The 22,699-nt window shown below is 33.7% G+C and overlaps 4 protein-coding genes across 4 annotated transcripts; 3 read left to right on the top strand and 1 right to left on the bottom strand.

Moving 5' to 3' along the window:
• Positions 1 to 695: 695 nt before the first annotated feature.
• Positions 696 to 2,899, bottom strand: LOC140832762 (LIM domain-containing protein WLIM1-like). Its single transcript, XM_073196932.1, has 5 exons — positions 2,607 to 2,899; positions 2,175 to 2,271; positions 2,051 to 2,094; positions 1,241 to 1,330; positions 696 to 1,139 (listed from the first exon to the last, which is right to left on the bottom strand). Exons 1-5 carry the CDS (start codon positions 2,739 to 2,741, stop codon positions 963 to 965), a joined length of 543 nt encoding a protein of 180 aa, XP_073053033.1. The 5' UTR covers positions 2,742 to 2,899; the 3' UTR covers positions 696 to 962.
• Positions 2,900 to 5,661: 2,762 nt separating this feature from the next.
• LOC140832761 (GPN-loop GTPase QQT1) lies at positions 5,662 to 11,064 on the top strand. Its single transcript, XM_073196930.1, has 10 exons — positions 5,662 to 5,891; positions 6,026 to 6,070; positions 6,187 to 6,266; positions 6,933 to 7,007; positions 8,665 to 8,768; positions 8,967 to 9,123; positions 9,227 to 9,314; positions 10,050 to 10,122; positions 10,193 to 10,324; positions 10,607 to 11,064. The coding sequence occupies exons 1-10, from the start codon at positions 5,800 to 5,802 to the stop codon at positions 10,679 to 10,681; spliced, it is 921 nt and encodes a 306-aa protein (XP_073053031.1). The 5' UTR covers positions 5,662 to 5,799; the 3' UTR covers positions 10,682 to 11,064.
• Positions 11,065 to 13,882: 2,818 nt separating this feature from the next.
• LOC140831921 (uncharacterized) lies at positions 13,883 to 14,677 on the top strand. Its single transcript, XM_073195630.1, has one exon. It carries the CDS (start codon positions 13,883 to 13,885, stop codon positions 14,675 to 14,677), a length of 795 nt encoding a protein of 264 aa, XP_073051731.1.
• Positions 14,678 to 17,648: 2,971 nt separating this feature from the next.
• On the top strand, positions 17,649 to 22,699 carry LOC140832760 (WD repeat-containing protein ATCSA-1-like). The gene is made up of 9 exons (XM_073196929.1): positions 17,649 to 17,984; positions 18,621 to 18,881; positions 18,961 to 19,120; positions 20,167 to 20,345; positions 20,806 to 21,040; positions 21,558 to 21,712; positions 21,793 to 21,882; positions 22,288 to 22,359; positions 22,436 to 22,699. The coding sequence occupies exons 1-9, from the start codon at positions 17,835 to 17,837 to the stop codon at positions 22,496 to 22,498; spliced, it is 1,365 nt and encodes a 454-aa protein (XP_073053030.1). The 5' UTR covers positions 17,649 to 17,834; the 3' UTR covers positions 22,499 to 22,699.

The following is a 22,699-nucleotide window of genomic DNA, read 5'->3' as shown; positions in this document are numbered from 1 at the left end:
TGTGTTTGTACGGTTGTAATAATTATCTAAACAAGATAATTTTGTTATTTTCAGTTAATGAATTTTGTATATATTTTTTTAAAGAAAAACTGTATCTTTAGTTTTGTAATTTAGTCACTTTGCGATTTCGGTCCTCTATAATATCAATTTTCAATTTTAGTCATTCATGTTCCGATTTTTTTTTTGTAATTTTAATATTTTTCATCCAGAGTGTTGATGTGACATTACATACGTTACTCTCATATCAGCACTGCATTGATGTCACATTAACGTCACGTCGAATAAATGACTAAAATTACAAAAAAAAAAAAAAAAAAATGACGGACTAAAACTAAAATTCATAACATAGAAGATCAATCTTTTCAAATACTTATGCAAACACATCATGTGACTCGAATCCCAGATTGTTTTCAGCCTGACTTTTGAGTTATTTTGACTTATATAGTCAATCAACTCAGTGATGTTTTACCATCAACTTTGTGCTTTTCTGTTTGTTGCTAGAGGAGACCTAACTTGCTTAGATATTCATCATCTGTATTTGCCTATATTGTTAATCTTTGCTGTAACTCAAAAGTGCATATGCATGAATCTTAATTTCTACATTTTAAGACAGCGCCTTCTTTTTTGTTTCGTGTTGTAGGGGATATGTGAGGACTCAGAGCTTAGATTTTTATCTGGTGACCTATGATGACAAATGGAAGAATCATTCCTGATCTTAATCACACGAAAGCCAAAACAACATTTGAACATTCCATAAAATCATGCAATAAACCAAAATTATCATTCAAGAAGCTTCACACACAAAAAATTCGTAACTATGAGAATCCCACTGTATCATCAAGCTAATAACTCATTCTTGGTAGCAGAAACCGAATTGGGTCGAGGAAGTTATAATTAATACTGATGAAGAGAGGACACACGACGATAAACGGGATACTTTAAGATTGGATTGTTGTCAAGAGTTACTCATGATCACCTTCAAGCTGGCTCAAGTTGCCTTTCTCCTTGATAAGTTGAGTATGGTGGTGTTTGCAGTAAAGGCGCCCCTCGTGTGCTATGTAATTGGATGGACTAATGACACATCCCCCATGGCTGCACTTGAAACAGCTCTTGTGGTAAGCTATTCCATTCACAGTCACCTGTACAAATTTATGCTATGATCTAAATATATTGTTTATAAGGAATCAACACATTACTTCCCAACTCTTTTATATACATACATCTAAACGACAGATTTTACCTTCTCAGTCGGGTAGGCAGTTTTCTGGCAGGCCAGGCATTTGTCTCTTGTTCCAGCAAACATACTTGAGACCTTATTTGCGTTTGGTTTCTGCAACAAAATTGAAGATTCTTACCACATTATTTAAGTTGAGAACTTGAGATCGCCAAGCATCTAACAATATCCCAGGAGGAGCTGACCCCTCATTTTCTTGGGGAACAAAGTGTGTGGCAAGTATTTATCAGAACAAAATCTGTAAGGTTATGGTTGGATCGATGAATTTGAGATGATAAACTTCACTAATATCAAATTTTTCGACTTGCATGGATAGACAAAATTGAAACGATTTTCAAATCTACTGTATATCAAGTTATGCAATTTCTATAATAATTGTAGTGGATTTCAAACAAACCTAAAATGGCGTCATTTGAATCCATCACTTAAATCCCTCACCAAATCAAATATCTCCCTCCAAATCAAATCCATCAATCAAATCGCAGCCTAAATGATTGTTCTGGTGCAATTCCAATATGCTTGACCGAACAACTCCCATCTCACAATGGCTACAACATAAACTAGCAGAAACGAATGTGTAATCTTGCCTCTTGTACAAATTATACTAGCAAATGTTTATTGCTGCAGTGAAATCAACCCAAGAATTCACACGAGACAGCGGTTTATTCGAATCTACCTAGTGTCCCAAAACCATTCAAACAAACCCAAGACAGCAGGTTCCAATTGTTCATCGATCCAATACATGTCGTCTTAGTGTCCACATATCTAACTTGAAAATTATCCTCTAAGCACACATCAACAAGCATTCTCAATTACCTCAATGTTGCCAGGCTTCTCCGGTTTCGCAATCTTAGGCGTTCCTGATTAACATAAGTACAAAATATGAGTTGGTGCAAATCAAAAAAATGGAACTGACTATATGTATAAATTTGTCAATTACCTTCAAAGCTTTTGTCTAGACTGCCAGTTCTCTTGAAGAGCTGATCAAAGTGTGGCCTACAGTACAGAACTCCCTCGAAAGAATTGTAGTTCGCCAGCTGCAATTTTACATGTCACCACAAGATTGTTAGCAACATAGCTGAATCTTTACACCATTAATTCGACAATTAGGTGCTCTGGACTTGATCTGCAGCAGATCCATTGAAGCAACTTTTATATCACAAATTTCAGATCAGCAAAAACTTTTATACTCAAACATTAGATGGGAATTGTTCTTTGTTCAAAGTTAAAACTTGTGATTTCTTCCAATCAAATCTTTAAGTTCCATCCCTGATCAAGAACAACCTATTCAAAGAGATCTAGATGCCCAACCTCATCTAAGGATCCAAGATTTGCAAACAAAAAGAACAAATTCAATAATCTAAACACAAACCTTGAGAGTCCCATGGCAGTGGTGGCATCTAAAGCAGGCTTTATGATAGATTCTATTATCTGCAGTTAACTTGTCCACAAGATACACAGTCTTGTCACATGCCATGCATTTCTGGGTAGTTCCTGCAAATGCCATGGCCGCAGCAATATATGTATTTTGGTGCACTGTGTGTGTGTTCTGCAGATGAAGTCTGAAGATAAGAGGAGGGAAGGGGACAGAGAAATATGAAGGGGATTGTGGTGACCATTAAGCAATCAATTTGTCTTATTTTCAAGCTCCAACCACCTTTACTTTATTCTTTTCCCTACTTTTTTCCCCCTTAAAAAATCTTAAAAAATCTATTCCTTTCGTCTCACCTCCATAAATTAATCTAAATTATCTTTCATTTTAAATTTTCAACATTATGTCATATCATTGCATAATAAACACCATTCTCAAAACTTTATATTCTCTTTAAATACTGCTCCACTGAAAAGAAAAAAAGTGGCATCTTTTAAAATGATGAGATTTCATTTTTAAAATGGAGTTCGAATCATATATTTCGTCTCAAACTTGAAATATTGGTATTAGATGGTCTACAAATCATCACCTTAATATAATATTTCACAACTATCGAGTTGCTATCTTGGTAAGAACACATACATGAGCAACAACCAGCAATAATAGTTGTTTGGATTTATATTTTATTTCATAGTACTAATAGTTGTTCCTTACAATTTCATTGAAACCACAAGCTTTGTAGGAACCCACATTGGTTGTCTATTTTGACTTTATTTTACAAGATCATATTATGGAAATGTCCCACATTTGGATGATTTTTTACATTCACACACATTTTTTATTATATGATATCCACATAATTAAATTCAAATGTGTTCTCATTAATTTTGCTTTAGTTACCAAGTGTACGTGCATCAAATGCATTGATCTTTGACCTTATCTTCATGGTCGATTCTAACAATATTTGGATCTGAATCTAACTTTTAAAAAGAGAGCTCCGAATCATAATGTGTGTTCATATTTTTTTTAGTTTCATAATAATTTTTCAAATTAAATCAATACGTCAAAGACAATATAAAAATCTAAAGGAATAAAAATATCAAACATGTCCAAAATGATCAATAAAAAACAACCCGCCTAACAGTTTTAGAGCTAAAAATACTAATCAAGTCTGTATAATCAAGTTGTTCAGTAATTTCTTTTCTCAATCGATAACATAGCCAATCCATTCAATCTTTCTCGTGACATAGTTGATCGGAGAAAAGTTTTGATGAGCTTTATCTTTGAGAAACTTCGCTCTGCACTTGTTACTGTGACCGAAACAGTCAACAAGATTTTATAAGCAATATGAGCATTTGAAAGCCGGATAAGCATTACATCCACCAAAATTTCAGTCAAAAATCGTAGATTATAGATACCACATAAAGCCCCGAAAAAACTAAAAATCTACAATAAAAAATTAGAAGCCCGAACAAAGCAAATACAAGAAAATAGATATACAGTTCCTCACGAATCTTTCAATCAAACCTAGAGACGACGCAAAGTCGATTAAGGCTTATCTGCAGATGAATATTGGGGAAGATTGGAGAATAATCGATAACAGGCTAAGCAAATTCCATTTAATAAATACTTGGTTTGGGGTTATCTAATAACTAGTATTATATATAATATTTTTTTTTAAAAAAAAATTTGGGTCCTAAAATAGAGATGGGTTTGAGTCATTAGATTCATTTGTCTATTAATAGGCACGGCCCCGCTTATCTTGATCTGTGTAATAGATAAAATAATATTGGATCTTAAAATAGAGATGGGTTTGAGTCATTAGATTCATTTGCTAATTAATAGGCACGGCCCTGCTTATCTTGATCTGTGTAATAGATATGTCTGCCCGCTTAACCTAATATATATTGGCGTATTCTTTACCTGTACATGGTTTTCAGAGATACATCTCTTAGATTTATTTGCATAGAAAAGTGTTTTAAAATTATAAAATATTCCACATTTATGTTACCAGTGCACAACTTTGTTTTATTAGAATGGAAGTCTGTAGATTCTAAAGATAGAAAATTAATTTTCTAAGCATGTAAAAATAGGAAAAAAGAAAAGGACATTTATCTAATGGACAAGTCTAGTAATACATACCAACACTTTTTTTATGCGAATGATAGAGATTTAACATCTTTAATTTGTATCAATTCATAGTTGATTGAAGTTTTACAATAACTCAAATTAAAGAATATTTATGTTCTCTTTTGATTCAACATATCATCATACTTTACAAATTAAACGTTGTTTTTATGTCTTCCACATAATTGGGTAATCAATATGCATGCTTGCTTTCATTTTTAAGTCGATTTTGTATGCATTCTTTCATTATAGAATCTTCTTTTTTAAGCATGTAATGCATTATCAAGAGAAAAGAGAGGTTATAAAGTCTAGCTAATTATGAGAAAAACTAGACTGAGATTCCAATAAAATATGTGCAAATATTTTGAAATTGAAAATATTTTAAGCTTATTGTATTTATTTATTTAAAAACAATGTTGAGTTTTAATTATTGAGGGCATTTGGTCTAGTGGTATGATTCTCGCTTTGGGTGCGAGAGGTCCCGAGTTCGATTCTTGCCCTTGTTTTATGCTATCTATCTCTTTTTTTTTACCTTGATTATTCCTCTTTTGCATAAAACCCTACACTCTTCAGTGAAGAGCTCGTTTGGTATAAAGAAGCTACATTAAAAAAGTGTTTTTTTATTAAAAAAAGTGCTTTTTTAATTTTTACTTGTTTGGGTGGGTTTTAGTGCTTAACAAAACCTTATTTAAGTTTGAAATTATAGCTTTTTTTAAAGTCTATTTTATACTGTTTTCACGAGCTTTGTTTAATGACCTAAAAAAAGCACTTTAATGATATGAATCCAAACACATTTATTAATTAAAAGGTTTTCTCAGCTATTCATCCAAACACAATATTAACACAATTTTTACTTAAAAAAATACTTTTAGAAAACAATTTTTAAAAAGAACTTTTTTTAGCAAAAAACTTTTGATACCAACGGCTCGAAATCGAAATGGGTTTAAGCCTCTTTCTGCAGCTGGAATCTTTCTGTTATATACATAAACCTAACAGCAATTCCAATCTGAAACCGTTCAAGATTACGTTTTTTACCCGAAAGAATTTGTGTAAGTAAAAGAGAAAGATGGTGTTCGGTCAGGTGGTGATAGGGCCTCCAGGCTCCGGCAAGACGACTTATTGCAATGGCATGTCTCAATTTCTGCCACTCATCGGCAGGTAACAGTTGAAGTTTCTCTGAAGGACGATATATTTATTCTTTTTCATTGCCCATGCATTTAGAATCTCAAATTGGATTGATAAATTTATAAGTTGGGTTTTTATGTTTAAATCTTTTCTTTAATGGGTTGCAGGAAGGTTGCTGTGATTAATTTGGATCCTGCGAATGATTCTTTACCGTATCCAATTCATTGGTTTTTCTTCGGTATTTTAGCAGCTTGAAGTAGAATTGTGCACTGTCGGTGTGTTTGTATGTGTTGTGATTGTCAACGAGTTCTATCCTTAACGAATAAAGATATGATTGTGCTATAAACATCGAGGAGTTAATTAAACTTTCCGATGTCATGGCTGAGCATTCCCTTGGTCCTAATGGAGGTAAGTGCATTGTTCTTTGTTTTAGCTTCATCTGTTTGGAAATGTTTTTGTTTTTTTAATTATCTTGACTGCCACTACTTTCATATGATTCAAGTTAGGTGCCTTTCGTGGTGCACTGTAAAACTTTTGTTGGGCAAAATCAGCTTCAAGTTCCTCTTTTGATGTTTTGTTTGATGGATTTGGACATTGAAACTCCTTAAATTGACTTCTTCTTGTTTTTCCTGTTAAATTTTTGGTTCCAAGCTTTATTTGTAAAATCATCTATTTAGCATTTGGGAATGTGATTTGTATTACATAATGCCTCGATTATTTCAAAGTCTGTAAATGACTATAAAACTGCTGTTCAGAAATGACTTTGGATGCAAAATCTTTATTCGGACTAACAAATTTTCACGGTTTTAAACAAAAACGTGCTTGATTTGCTCAAACCTAAAACCTACGTGCTACTTTGTGCTTTTTTTAAGATACCTCTAACAAGTTTAAAAAAAACTTGAAAACTAGATACTACTCATCTTCAAAGTAATCCCCCACCTTTTCTGGTGTAGAGAATATTTATTGCAAAATGATTTTTTCTTTCTGTAATTTGTTTTCATTTGGCTTGTAAATATGTGTGTCATTTGATGAATAAGATCCTGAATCTGAAAAACAGTTTACCATGTTTTATAGGTCTTATTTATTGCATGGACTATTTGGAGAAGAACATTGATTGGTTAGAATCCAGACTGAAACCCTTGCTCAAAGGTTGCTAACTTGCTATAGTATTTAATTTTTCTTTTTGATGCATAGCTACCCATATTTGGAGTTTCCTGCCTGCAGCAGATTTCTGAATGATTCTTTGATTTATTTGTCTCGCCCCTTAATGATTATTATGATGGAAATAAGGAATTTCATACCGTATAATCTTAATATATTCTCTGGTTTGTTTTTCATTTAGTATATTCGATTCAAGTGTTTACAATGTGGATCAAACTTGAATTAAATCTTGACCATTTCATTGGGTCTCTGTCACCTGGCATTGACAAAGAAAAATAAGAGGAAGTAGTATTACATTTTAAATGTTTTTGGCTGCTACTTATCGCTAAAAAAGAACAGTAGGATTTGAGTCGCTTATTTTTTAAAAATATTTTGGCTGCTACCTACTGATCACTAATAAAAGAACATTAGATTTTTTTTAATCTCAACCCATAAAGGATTCTTGACCATATTTCGTAACTTTTGGTGAAGCTAGAATATATTCTTGTTCTCTTGTTTGTGGGTGGCAGGAAAAATTTAACGCTTGAAAGCATGTACGTTGTACCTTGAGTAATGATGTAGAGTTCCTTGATAATTATATATGGATAGTTCATGGAAGATAATCTAAAAGGGGGTGAACTATAGCATGAAAGTCTTCTTGTTTCTTGGCAAAGTTTAAAAATAAATCGAGTAGCAAATAAATGCCTAGTAATTGCATGAATTCATTCTTTAAATACAAAGTTAAACTTCTCTTCTTGTGATTATTATTCACTTGAGTTAGTTACGAACACATAAATGCTTCCAATACGCATCATAATTATTAAATATGAAATGCAAGTACAACGAAAAAAAATGCAAATAAATATACAACTCTATAGAGGTTTGAAGGCTGTATCTTTCCACTCTCTTCTTTTGTTTGGGAAGAATCTACGAGATTGACTACTTACAATTGATGTCAATTAGAAATTACTTTGTCTACTCCAGCTGACACTTTTCATGAGTTATTTAGCACGATCACTACTTCACTAGTTAAAAGATTAGACAATCACTCGGGCAGTTTTGCATCTGACTTTAACTCAGTTAAGTGTTGTAGAGCTTTGCACAAAATATCCTTTCAGTTCAAAGGTTTTCATTTTGTTTAAAGTCTATATAATAAGACCTCACCCAGTAAGTTCATCTTTTTTTTCTTCTTTTTTTGGCTGTATAGTGGAAAGGGATGTTTATTTGTGTAAACTCTTTGATTTGATCTTCTTTATTTTCTCATTTGTTCAACCTTCTTGTTTAGGCCTTCAAATCATGAATTTGTAGGTTTAAATGATAAACCAGTCCCTAGAAATGATAATCTAGCCATTGTTAGACAGAATAAATTTGCAGTTGGATAAACTTTTTGAAATATTTGCACTTCCCCAACTGTCTAATATATGTCCTGAAAATCTGTCTTGAATCCCTTCCATTTTTATGCCTTAGGTACTGCTATTTTGTGAATTTAAAGTGTCAACATAAGGATTGATGGATTTTAAATCCATTAATTTCAAATTCCTGAATTGTTTGGATGAACAAAATTGAAGTGAATTTTCAGAATCTAATGTTAATTTAATTGAGATTCTTGAATATGTTTCTGCTAAGTACTTCCATAAAAAAATGTTTCCTTTCTCTATTTTCGCAGATCACTATTTTCTCTTCGATTTCCCTGGCCAAGTGGAACTCTTTTTCCTTCACGAAAATGCAAAGAGAGTTATCATGAAACTCGTGAAGAACTTAAACCTCAGGGTGTGTCTTATCTTCCTAGTTAATTATTACTCACGCTCATCTTCATTAAATTCATCTAGACTTTGAATCTAGTATGCAAATTAGGCCTTCATGGTGAGATAAGTCTTTTTTATACTCACTGACACTTGAACCAATATTGACCGACTAGTTGATTTGATTCTTGTATTAAACTCTTGATATGATCTCTACCTCCTGCAGTTAACGGCAGTGCACTTAGTTGATGCCCATCTCTGCAGTGATCCTGGAAAGTATGTGAGTGCATTGCTTCTGTCGTTGTCTACTATGCTACATTTGGAACTCCCACATGTCAATGTTTTTTCTAAGATTGATCTTATCGAAAGCTATGGAAAGCTTGGTTAGAACTACCTTCTTTCTACTCCAGTTACATGTAAAGTTGTTTCCCGTCTAGCACATATACTGAACACGATTTGTAACATAATTGTTGGATTGTTTTGCAGCTTTCAACCTTGATTTTTATACCGATGTACAAGATTTATCTTATTTGCAGCACTCTCTCAATCAGGATCCTCGATCTGCTAAGTACAAGTATTATTAATGCCTAAGTCATATATGCACATTTAGATTTTTTTATTATTTTAGAAAATACTGATTCTGTCCCTCTTCTTCGTTCTGTTTTTCCAATAGGTTATTTAGGAATTTTTTTGTTAGTCTTATGGGAGGCAAATTGGCCCCAACTTATCAACTTGAGAATATATTTGGTCACTTTTTGTCCGTGCCGTTCTTTTCATATATTATTGATTTCATAAAGTGATGTATTGATTCTTGTGGATCGCTAACTTTATACTTGTTTCTGAATTTTTGAAAACATGTCATTTGGCCTTTGTTAACTCACAAGTCATAAGTAATCATAAGTTCAATATATTTGGTTGATGTGAATTCCTTATACCAAAGACTGAAATACTTTTTTTGGTGCACTGATTTCTGGTTGTCCATAATAACATTGTAAACACATGTATTTTAATTTTTTGTCCATCATATTTTGTAAATTCTCAATCTGAATGCCATTTTCTCGTAAACTACATAATATGCAACAAGTCTAGAGTTAGAATATTTTTATTAGATGTGTGCCGAAAAAAAATTGCATTACTTTGTTTTGTGTAATTGGTATATATAATCATTCCACCACCCTTTTCCTAATCAGGCAGTCCCTTTCTCAGTTGCATTTTAGCTGTGGATGACAATCTTCTGATGCCAAATTTGTCTAGAATTTAAGTATATATAGCTGGCTTCTACTCAATTTTGTTAAATTTTCTGGCACAGAGCGCTAACGAAGGAGCTGTGCGAGGTGATAGAAGATTACAGTCTTGTCAATTTCACCACTTTAGACATTCAGGTTTGTCCACATCTCCATTAATCTGTACTTATTATCCATGGTCGTCGTTCTTTCAGCCGTGATTTTTCAGGATAAAGTGAGTGTTGGAAATCTCGTTAAACTTATTGACAAGAGCAACGGATATATATTTGCTGGCATTGAAGCGAGCACAGTCGAATTTAGTAAAATCGCAGTTGGTCCCGTTGATTGGGATTATTATAGATATCCTTTTTCTACTCGATGTTTTCTCTGACTATTGGGATTTCTTAATTGCTGTCCTAATTTATAGATTTTACTTGGTCCCGTTGATTGGGATTATTATAGATTTGATCATCTCCGCGTAAGTGGTCAGAGTGTGTTAATATTTGACACAATATCTTCAAAACTTTGTGTATAACAGGACATACCTTATTACCTGATTATTATCCTATTTTACTTGGCCCTCTCTGAAATCTGATTCCTTGTATAAGTTCAATTAATGTTCCTTAACATATAGAGGTTCACAGTTGCCGCCGTACAGGAGAAGTACATGAAGGATGACGAGGTTTTTCAAGGCAACGACGACACTGAGAATCATTAATATAATCTGTTCTACGATCGTCCTCGTGCATACCTCTACGCTTTACCGGTATATTTCTCACTTCTGAACTAAGATGCAGCTCGATTGGTAGTTCACGATTTGCTGAGTATGATGTTGGAAAAGATTTTGTGCCTACCCGGTGCACCTTTTTTCCGTAAAAGCATTGGTCTATCCACAACAAATTTGTTAGGCTAAAAGATGAAGGCTAAGCGAACGCAATTTGTATAAAGTTGTGCCTTTTTTATATTATATTTAAAGGCACTATTTTCATAAGATTCAAGGTTAAGTTGCATGCATGCTTGTTGTAAAACATGTCTGAATACAGAAACAGTTGCTTACTGGTAGGAAATTGTGTGGTATCTGGAATCTTTATGCTAAAGAAAGTGTAAAATCTCGTTTACTTTGATGTAATATCTATTAAGTTTCATTGAAAGGTAATAACCAAAGCCAATGTTTATTCTTGGAATATAATATTTTGAATCTATTGACTTTAATGCAGCTCACACTCTCTAGACTCCTCTAGAGTGTGATTATTTTCCAAAAGTCTTTTTTTCCCTTCTAGAATTTGAAGGCAGTTGGGAAGTGTAAAGAAGGAAGAAAGAGTGTAGTAGTCGTAGAGCACGACATTGAACAAAGAAAAAAAGGAACTCATCCGTTCCATGAAAAGCGTGATAAACGATGGTACTTCTAGATGCCCTTGGGCAAGAGGACACTATTATGCAAAACCTAAATAGATATAGAAAATTCAAGTCAAGTGCACTCCAAGCTTGACTTTTTTCATATAGAATTATTCTTCTTTGAATAATAAACACCTGTACATAGTATGTTATACTAAGTTATTTTTAAAACTAAAATTTTAAAATATAGAGATTTTTTTGTTATGACATTTTTTTTAGAAAAAAAATTATCTTGTTTTACAATAATTTTTGGATGGCTAAAATGAATTGGGGTCTAGCAACTTCTATACAAAATGTAAATTCGGTGAGGGATTTGGAGATTCTTATGTCTCCAGCATTTAAGTTAGGAACTATGCGAGACTGGAAAAAGATGTCTAGCTGCAAATATGCAAGAATTAAAGGAAAGTGTGGCATGAAAATCAATTATTATTTTTTTCTCATCCATTAGATTTTACCATATCAGTCCGAACATCTCCAAAATTTGCAAAACATATCGATAAAATGTTTAATAATTGATTTCACAAATCTACATTCTATAAAAAATAATTAACACAAAAAATTTACAAATTTCATTAAAAATACGTATAATTTCATAATGTGAAAAAAAGTATTTTTTTTTTTGTTTTCCTTTCAAGCCCGAGAGCCAACTCAAGCCTGCCTCAGACTGGTCTATATGGACCCCTCCCGACTTGCACGGGTTGGTTCATCTAGACCTATTTTTAAATAAGTTGAAAAAATTTCAACCCAACCTACTTAAATTGTGTTGAGGAGTGGGTCGAATCGATCTCGATCTCGATCCAACTCAAACTCACGGCTCAACACATAGGATACGTGAACATCAATACCTCAAGATACAACAGAAGAAAAAATCTAGATGTAAGATCAGCTGATAAGAAATCGAAATGCTATTAGATACATATCTTGCTATTAGCCTCATTTCTTTAAATGAGGGCCGACCTAAGGAATTCAATTCAGAATGGTCTAGAATGGCGTGAGAGTCTATGTTTTAGCTATTCAAGAAAGCTTCACACACACACACACACACACACACACACACACACATATATATATATATATATCGAAGGTTACACTTCGATCAGAGTATTTAGATCCAAGAGATTTGAAGGAAAAAGTCTGAAATTTTCAATTAAAATAATTTAGAAATAATTAGTCGATTATTTCAAGAATTCGTGGTCAAGTTGTATTTCTTGATATTAATTGATAATTAGTTTGCTGTCATAAATATTGTGCATTGTTTTATTGGACGTGTAGCGAAATGTTAAGCTTAAACCATTAATTAATGATTTGGTTTTGATAGACTTAGGACCGATTCAAACAAAAATCCCCGAACTTGATGGACATTCAAATCTTATCTCATACAAGATGTGCACATCCCATCTTTTCTTCTAAAAAATATGTATTATATGGTTTAAATCGAGGAACAAATTCCATCTGAACGAGTAAAAGATGCACACGCGTTGAATTTGTTATTATTATTTTTAATTTGATCAAATAATACTAAATAAATTAGTACGAAATTGTTTTCAATTTAGAAGAGTTATTCGATTTATAAGGGAATTGTGTTTAGATTTTTTTCTGTGTAATATTAACATATGGAGTGAATTGAAGATGTTTTTAGTAAGGTAACAAGGGTAATTATGGAGTTAAATATTTTGGTGTTCTAAGATAGTTACTCTAAGGGTCTCAAACTTAATAATATAGTATATATAATTTATATTTTTTGCCTTTAAAATATTAATTTAAAACTTTTCCAAAGCATATTTCACTTCCCATTGTAAATATAATTTACATGTAATATTTTAAAAAACAAATTTTAATGCGCTATATTAGTGTTAAAGTATGTAAGATAGGGATACTTTTCAAAAATAAAAAATACATTTATGTTTTTAGCCAATTCATTATCTTAATTCACTAACTTATATTTTTTTTTCTACTTTATTCATTTTCTCACAAGTGTAGAGACGACATATAACACATATTAATATTCGGCGACACATCGTCATTTTCAGTGCCACATCAACGTTTCAATGGAAAATGTTTATAATCAGAAAACAAATACGAATTAATATACTAATACTGTAATTTAAATTATAAGACAAAAAAATTAAAAACCTACAAAGATACAAAACAAAAATTTTACCATTTTCTATATTTATATTAATATATCATTATAAAAATATTAAATTTCTAAAATCCATTCCAATATATATCTACAAACTAACATAGAAGCTTCCACGAATTATTAAATAATATGCATGATATAGACTTTGTGCTTTGACCAAATCCCTCCAAGTGTTCTCAAATGGCTCCACCACCTAAATCAATATATATATATATATATATATATATATATATATATATATATATATATATATATATATATATATATATATATATATATAGACACACACAAACCTGACATGTACACATTTTCTTCGTGCTATAACTTTCTTAGATTCAATCAATCAACAACATTATACCAGCAAAAACCCATCATCGACAAATGTTTATCTGTGGCAGCGGAAGCTTTGGCCATGAAGACGAAAACGAACGCTATACGAGTCCATGTTCAACCCCGAAGAGATCCAAAAGGAACACGAATTTCTGCAGAATCGGCAAAGATAACAGCAACAAGAACCCTTATGCAGACAGGGGTTTGGACAAATTCAACGCACTTTTAGCAGAACTTGATGACCAGAAGCAGAAGATTTACACTCAAGTTGGCTCGGACGAGATATCCTTCGTGCGTTTCGTTTACCCGAATGATTCCGACAAGGTGAAGCCCATCGTCGTGAAGGCCAAAGAGAGGAATCAAGAGAAGATTAACACACAGGATCTTGTCAAGAATCAGAAAGGAAATATTCCGGTCACTAATCCTGCAGTTCCTGCCGTTTTGCAAGTGCAAGACAAGATTGGAAGCGCGGAGATCCCTGGTAAAGAGGCAAAAAGGAGCTCCAAGACCAGTTTCAGTCTGGAGAAATTGAGGCATCCTTATTACTATCTCCCACTGATTCTGATGCTGATTATTTTGTTTCTTGTTGTTTATGGGAGATCTTTTGCGATTCTGTGCACTTCGATTGGATGGTATCTGATTCCCACTGTAAATGGTACTGGGAATTCATCGGCATCGTCCTCGAGCACGAGGACCTTGAAAAGGAAGAAAGATTCGGAGATAAAATTTATTGAGAAAAAGATTGTAAATAACCAAGGATCATCTTCTCCAAGAAGTGTTCTTAACGGGCTAAATCCAGATAACTCACCTCAACAAGAAGAAATCGGGCGTAGAAGAAGCTTTTGATCACCTATGGTCCTTTGTCCATTCTTTTTGTTATTTTCTTGATTTTATTCTTCTTCGTTTTTTTTTGGCAACCCAACAATCATGAAGGAGAGGAAATGAAAATATTAAGTTTTTTTTTGGGAGATAAACTTAGATGCTTGTTTTTACCAAAAGATATTGATCAGTTTCCACCTGGATCATGAGTGTACATAGATATGGAAATAATCCACATTAAGAATGGACTTGTTCTAATTTTGTGTAAATTTTGGTGTTTTATGATTCGATATTGTTTATTTGTTTTTTTTTTTTTTAAATTATAGAGGTGGGGGTGACTGGTGAGGAATGAGACTCGAATCTGGGGGTCATTACTACTGTAAAGCTCCGAGTTCCGGTCACGTACTCCTAATAGGTCTCTATAACAACTACTCCGTATTCGTCGTCGATTTACGAAAATGATTAACCCAAATTGTTATATAAATTCATTATAAACTCATTTTAAATTTGAAAATTTTATGACGAGGTATCACAATATATACACAAATCAAACTACTTGGTCTCTATTGGGTGGGATTGAGACTCGAATCCGAGTCACCCCACTATATCTATATATACAAATGAAGCTACCACTGGCAAAAGACCTTGGTCTCTATTCGTATTGTTTGTTGAACAAAGGTTTTAAGGCACGCTTTGTATTCCTCGAATGGTGTTTTGTTTAGTTTACATGTGTCCAGTTTTTGGCGATAAATCAATACGAGTATTCTTGGATATTTGGTCATTTATTAGAGTGAGTTTCATGTGATACCGTCTTAATCCAGTGAGACGGGTCACCCTACTCATATTAACAATAAAAAATAATATTTTTAGCATAAAAAGTAATACTTTTTCATGGATAACACAAATAAAAGATCTGTCTCATAAATACGACCCGTAAAACGTCTTACATAAGTGTTTATCTTATTATTAAGCAATCACAGGGGGAGCCCCCACATCAACTAATTGGCGAATTTACGTTTCGTTTTTCAAGCCATACCAACCATTTACACACAGAATTATAGGATTATTTTAAAACGTCAAAAGTGTATATCATTAAATAATCTCAGTTGTGATTCAAGTTCAACTTCACTCTCTTGTTTTGTCGGACGGGTTAGATAGATATATGATGTCAGGTAAACAAATTCCTTGATTTATGAGACTTTTTTTTTTTATTTACAATATTTTCATATGATATATATATACACACACACACATACACGAAGGGGTAGGTTTTTAAAAGGTCTTACTGTGTGTGTACTTTTTTAAAAAAATATAAAAGCTAGAATGTTTCACGTGTCGATTTTGTAAGACATATCTCTAAAAAAAAATATTAAATCAAGTTGTCATTATAATCTTATCTTCTAACAAACTTGGGATAGAGGTATCACACAGTTTGATGAATTTTTTTCATTCAGTTGTAAATTTTACGCAAGAAAATGGTGATTTTCCAGAGCTAGGAACTCGTGGCAACTGTTACATGTTGTAGTGTGTGTAAATTAATTATGTAAATGAAATGCTGATGTTTTACCATATGCCACAGTAATTAACATCATCAATCCTTAATTTTTATCCGCCTCATTCCTTTATCGGCGGCTAATCAGTGCATCTCCGGGTGATGATCATGATAAAATAATATTACTTGTATCTCTTAGTATTAGAGCTGTCAAAATGGATCGACCCGTCTGATTCATCTTAGCTTGCAAAAATTTGGTAGGGTAGGAAACTTCAATCCAACCTCGCCCACCTCAGGTTACAAGCGTTTAAAAAAAAATCATAATAACAACCACCATATATCATGTATTACATTTAACGAAATAATTCGAGAATCAATATCATTATCAACAAAAATCCCTGCTATTTTTTCCCAATGGTCCCGATCTTAATTCCGTTTGATTTCATTTACTTATCCTGCCATTGCTAATCTCATACCCGAACATGTTCCCTCCGGAGGAATCGAATTGCTTGCTAAGAACATAGCTGATTTTGATACTCTCGGGTTTTCATTCAAACGGACAAATTTTCGTGGGGAGAGGTCCAAACCCGTGATCGTGGTCGATATTTACAGAACGAAGACATCGGACATCACCCAAGTTGGTTCCGACGACGACATTTATTGGCAAGAGATCTACGAAAACGGAATAGAGAAGCTAGCAGTTCATATTCCATGAATGCTACCCAAACAGTCTTGAAGATGGCGTTGTCCCAGAAAACGGCGACAAAAACAAAGTATGTTACGAATATGGATATTTGAAATATGTATGAATTTTGTGCATTATATCTCAAGACCGAATAGTTCATTTAAAAACCTCGAATTACTTTAAAAAACAATATCTTGTTATGTGAGGCCCGGCGTCGAAGAAGGTAGGGTGATTGTCGGTGCCATGAGGTTGCACGGACAATGAGCGACTCGTGACAGACTTCTAGACAGAAGAAACATGAATGAACCGATCTTACACTAGGTGGAGAGGGATTCTTAAACTGTTAGGCATGAGACTGTACGATTGATGATAATTTAAAAGATTTGATAGTTACTACTCATATCAAGAAGGTGCATCTTTTTTTCGTTAGATCATCACATAAGAACTCCAAAATTAAACGTGCTTGACTTGTGACAATTTTGATATTACTGATCTCTCGAGAAGTTTACAGGACTTATCAATTATTTAAAGAACTAATTAAAACAAAAAATGGCTTGGATCCATAATTATCATAAAAATTATATTTTTGATATAAAATTATATTTTTAATGAATTGAATCGAGTCAAAAATTCATCTCATACAATTATACCGTTTTAACAAGAGTGTAGATATTATAAATCATATGTCCGAGTTTTTTTAAATTTGAATGTAAATTGAAATGTCAGATATCAACAACAGCAAATTGAATTGGAAAGACAAAAGCCAGCCACGTATTTATTTATTTATTATTATTGTTAAATATAAAATGCAGCTTTCTGGCTTTTAGCTGTAATTTCTGAGCTTTCATGGAGATGGTGAAGAAACTGTTGGTAAATTAAACAAAACATTTACTGTTGATAAATAGTCGGCTGTGCGTTTGTGGATTCAGTTCTCTTGGCTGATTCAATCAGCTGGTGGCGGAAATTATTTCAGTGGTGGGGAGAAGCAGATCGAAGATGCGAGGAAGATGTGGAAGGAGACTAGAGACAGAGAATTCGGTAACCTTCGCCCTAATTCATTCGTTAATCGTATTGCCACCGCTCGAATTTCATCCATTCAACTCTCCAATTACAAGGAAATCGTCTCCTCTCATCGTGGCTCCGTCGATTCTCTTCAGGTCCTTTCTCACGCCTCACTTGGGTTTTTTTCCCCTTCTTCTTTGATTTGATGATTATCTGAACAACTGTTTGTGATTATGTTGTCATTTTTAAGGTTTTGTTGTTTAATCCGATGATAATGTTGTTAGAAGCCGGTTGCTGCTATTGTTTCTTGTGTTTTCGGGGGCATTGGTACTTTATGATTTACGCCCACTAAACTGAGATATATGCTGATTTTTTTCTGCCTTATAATTGGGTTTTCCTGCAGATTTGAGGGCCTTTAAAATTTTATGGCTGTGAAATCGCTATGATTGGTCTGGCCCTTCTTATTTTACTCAACTGAATCTAATAGAAACAAAGAGCCCATGCGTTTTGCCCTAAATTTCTTACGTTGTTTCAGTTGAGTATCACGTTTGATTTTTTTATCCTTCTCTTAAAGTGCTAGATTGAAAAAAATTAGCATATGAGGGTGGGACATTTATATGGTGAGTCATGAGTTACATTAGGTTCTCACTTGTATTGATTGTTGCTTCAATTAGTATAATTATACTTATTCTGCATAGATGTTGCCTCTTTGAGCAGAAATATCTTTGTAATTTGGTGTATTACTATGTTTTTTCCTTAAAAAACGTGGCCTTCTTGAAATTCAAGATCAGGTTGATTTGACGGAGGGTAGATATTTACTGGCTGGTGCAGCAGATGCAACTGTTGCTATTTATGATGTTCAACGCCCAACAAACTATGAGGGGGGTGGCCTGATTGCGAAGCACAAGTCAGTATTTGTCATTAACAAGCAGCATGAGAATGGCCATAAATATGCTGTATCTTCAGCCATTTGGTATCCGATTGACACAGGATTGTTCGTAACTGGTTCTTATGATCATCATGTTAATGTCTGGGATACAAATACCACACAAGTAAGTCTTGTTTCTTGTCTATCTTTGGATTAAAGGATAAAATATTTTAATCTTGCGTTAATTAAAATTTCTAATATAGGTTGTACAGAATTTCAAAATGCCTGGAAAGGTTTATAAAATTGCTATGTCTCCACAAGCAAGATCTCACATGTTAATTGCTACTGGAACTGAGGACGTCCAAGTTCGTTTATGTGATATAGCCTCTGGTGCATTTGCCCACACATTATCAGGTCATCGTGGTATGTAAATAGTTGTACATCACCTTGTCGTACATATATGAGGTAGTTATATGTATGCCTCTTAGTCTTCTTGATTTTGTCTCTCTGCCCATTTAAGTTCTTTGATATTTTCGTGCCATCAACTTATACCAATCTGGTAACTTACAAAAAATAAAAGTTAGTCAGATTCCGTGATGGCATTCTGATGTTACGTTCCAAAATATCTTCTTGGCATTAACTTTCGAGTTCAACGGGAGCATAATGTATGGCTGTTGTTTGTGCAAGTTGGTGCAATTGTTTGAAGGGGGTAGTTAGGAAGCGGCATGTGTTTCTTTCATAGAGCGGTTGATACACACTGTTTGAGCTGCTTTATATTTTAGTTGCGTGTTACCAACAACTCTAGTTTTTACTAAAATGATAAGCATTTGTTCTAAAGTTTTTTCTTATTAGAAATGAAGAACTAGCTGGTAAGAGTGTTACTAGGGTTGCTCAATTGGCGACTGAGATTTTGCATATGATTTTAAATGATGTTTTTCTCAATCCTGAAAATTTCCTGGGCTGCGTTTTCGTATTTGGGTAGACTGAAATTTCCTACTTGACATGATTAGACTATGCCAGCATGAATACCAAGGAAAGGTAAATGCATAATAGCTTCTGTTCTTATGTTCTAACGCTGCTTTCTATTTCCTTGAACTGTCTCAAGTTAGTATATATAGCTTCATTCAATTTCCTTAAACTGTCTCAAGTTAGTATATTTATCTTCATTCAATAGTCTGACATTATGAGTATTCTGCCTTTCCATTTACCCCTATAAGAAGCTACTTTTCTGGATCTTAGGTTTCCTTTCCTTCATATTGATTTATTAAACACAATAATGCTCATTCTGTTTCACTCTCTTTATTTCTGCCACCAGCTAGATATTTCTTGCTCTTCTTTCAATTTTGTGCTGAATAGAAAATCAGTTTAGTTTGTTGAGAATACCAATTTGGTGGTCGGGCTTGTAGGAATTTCATGCATTTGATATGTTGTGATGGATCTTTATTTATTATGATTGGTTGTTATGATAGATGGTGTAATGTCATTGGAGTGGTCTACTTCTAGTGAGTGGGTTTTGGTAACTGGAGGATGCGATGGTGCTATACGTTTTTGGGACATCAGGCGTGCTGGATGCTTTTGCATTTTAGATCAATCCCATTCTCAGCTTGGAAGACGCCCACCTCTGCTATCACGTATGACAACTAATAAGGTTCCTGTTTTCTAGAACAAATATGTGAAGCAATTGATGTACGTGTTGTAAGATGCGTAATTTTAGTCTGAATAATGAGATGGTTGACATTGCTATCCTTTTCATGTTTCTAGATTTATGCTATTTTTTTAGGACACCATGAAATTTAGTTTGTTTGGAAGTAACATAAGTATATAATTTTGAACTGAAAAGCGTTCATGGAAAAGGAAATTAGTTAAATTTCACATATAGGATAGTCTTTTGCTTGACTGTGATCATCAAGTTAGAGAATTTTATAGCAGAATGAAACAGAACTTTTCCAAATCTTTTCCTGGTTCCTGTACGGTCTTGGGCATGAAAATACTGTCTTGGCAAAAGCTTTACATGCACTATTTTTTTTTTGCACCCACAGATATGGTGAGTCTTGTAAGTTGTAACTGTGAAATTTTATTTACCTCGTGATCTTTTTGCTCTTGTGTAGAAATCTTCATTGGCAGGCCAAAGTTCAAATGAAAAAGTCCGAGCACCTCAGAGGAAAGTACCCAATGGAAATGCTTTGAAGCTCTATTCAACTGGGAGAGTTTCAAGTGATGTGAAAACCTCAAAACAGCGATTACATCCTGGAATGCTATCAAGTCATGATCGTGCCACGGGCCATTATGGTGTTGTAACTGGAATAAAGGGGACTAATGATGGCATGTATCTTCTTACTGCAGGTTGAATTTACTACTCATTGAAGCTGAGTTTTATCATTTTTTCTCGTTTCTACTGTTTTTTTACTATGATTCATAATTTTTAGTTGGAATTTTCGCTCAAAATTTTTAAAATTATTTGTATATTGTCTGTAAAGACTTCTCGAACTTGAAGAATAAAAAATATTGTGCTAACTTCCGTGATATGATCTGTCACACAATTTTCTCGTGTGATGTGGCATGAGAAAGCTTGATCTATGTTTAGTTAGATTGCATTCTCAGAAGTCCATTTTCATGAGGTCTACTCCAATACATTGCTTTGTGACCAGTTTGATATGGAGAAAGTAGCACAGCTTTAGGTTGACGTTGAGGCTTCGATTCATCTTCCTTTCCTTCCTAATTTGGACTGGCTTAGATTTTTGCACATGGCTCTTGCTAGTCATTGAAGTTCCATTTTGGATATACAGTGCTAGGTGCCAAATTTAAATAACTAAATGTATTATCATGAACGATAATTCTTCTTAACACTTTTGACTTTCAGGTTCTGATTCACGGCTGAAGTTATGGGATATAGAATCTGGATGTAATACACTTGTAAACTTTGAAACTAAACGGTTACAAAGCACGAAAGGTATACAGATGGCTGTGTCTCATGATTCAGCTCTCGCTTTTATTCCATGCATGACCACGGTGAAAGTATACTTCTTCTCTCATTCTACTGTGACAGTATCTTTTTTGTCAAATATTTTGTATAATATATGCTCTCAATTTCTTAGGTCTTCGACATGTGGTCTGGTCAAACAAAGGGGACATTCCGTGGCCATTATGAAAATGTCAACTGCTGTTGGTACAATGCACAAGATCATGTTCGTTTCTTTCTCTCTCTCCCCTCTCCTCTTCCCAACCCCACACCCACATTATGCAATTCACCATCCCTAAAAGTAAAGAGCACAAATATACAGAATAGCCGCAGGGACTTAACCAGAAAAAGCGCTTTAAAAAGCACCCAGGGATGGACTGTCCTCTAGTTAGAACTTGTTGATTGGTAATATTCGCAGAAAGCACACTCTTGGTTATGTAGTATAGGAATTTGACTATTGTGTAGAATATGTTTCATGCTTGAGAGAGTATCTGGATGATCAATGCTTTTGTATTCTGCTGCGAGTAGTATTGTTTTGCAAATGACAGCTGTGTTATTATTTTTTTCCATGGATACATCTCGATCAGTCATTGAAAAAGAAATTAATAATTCGGTCTCTGCGTTGTTGTAGGAGTTATACACCGGTGGTAATGATAGACAAATCCTCGTCTGGTCTCCATCAAAATTCAATTCTGATGAAATGGTATGTTTTCAAAAATTGAACGTTCCATATTCCCGGTGCTATTGCAATCCCAACCTTATTTTGATTGGAAATGCAGGATGAATGGAGGAAAGGGCAACAAACAGCTAATGCAGTTGATCGGGATAACTGGAGTGACTGAGGTTTATTTATTTATACTGGTCTTTGTTTTCTACTTGTACATACGCAGTATTAAAGGTCTTCAGTGTTTGGCTTAGACATTTGTATAATTAGATAGAAAGATTATATCAGAACAGAAATTCTTGGCTTTGAGAAGTGGTTTCTGAAGACAATTAATTTGTTAAGTTTTCTTCTTTTTTTTTCGAAAAAGAAAAATCTATTT

The sequence above is a fragment of the Primulina eburnea genome, chromosome 5 (genome assembly GCF_022965805.1).
Source record: "Primulina eburnea isolate SZY01 chromosome 5, ASM2296580v1, whole genome shotgun sequence".
NCBI classification, from domain to species: domain Eukaryota; kingdom Viridiplantae; phylum Streptophyta; class Magnoliopsida; order Lamiales; family Gesneriaceae; genus Primulina; species Primulina eburnea.
Note: the sequence above shows the minus strand (reverse complement) of the source record. Positions and strands in the feature narration are given on the sequence as shown.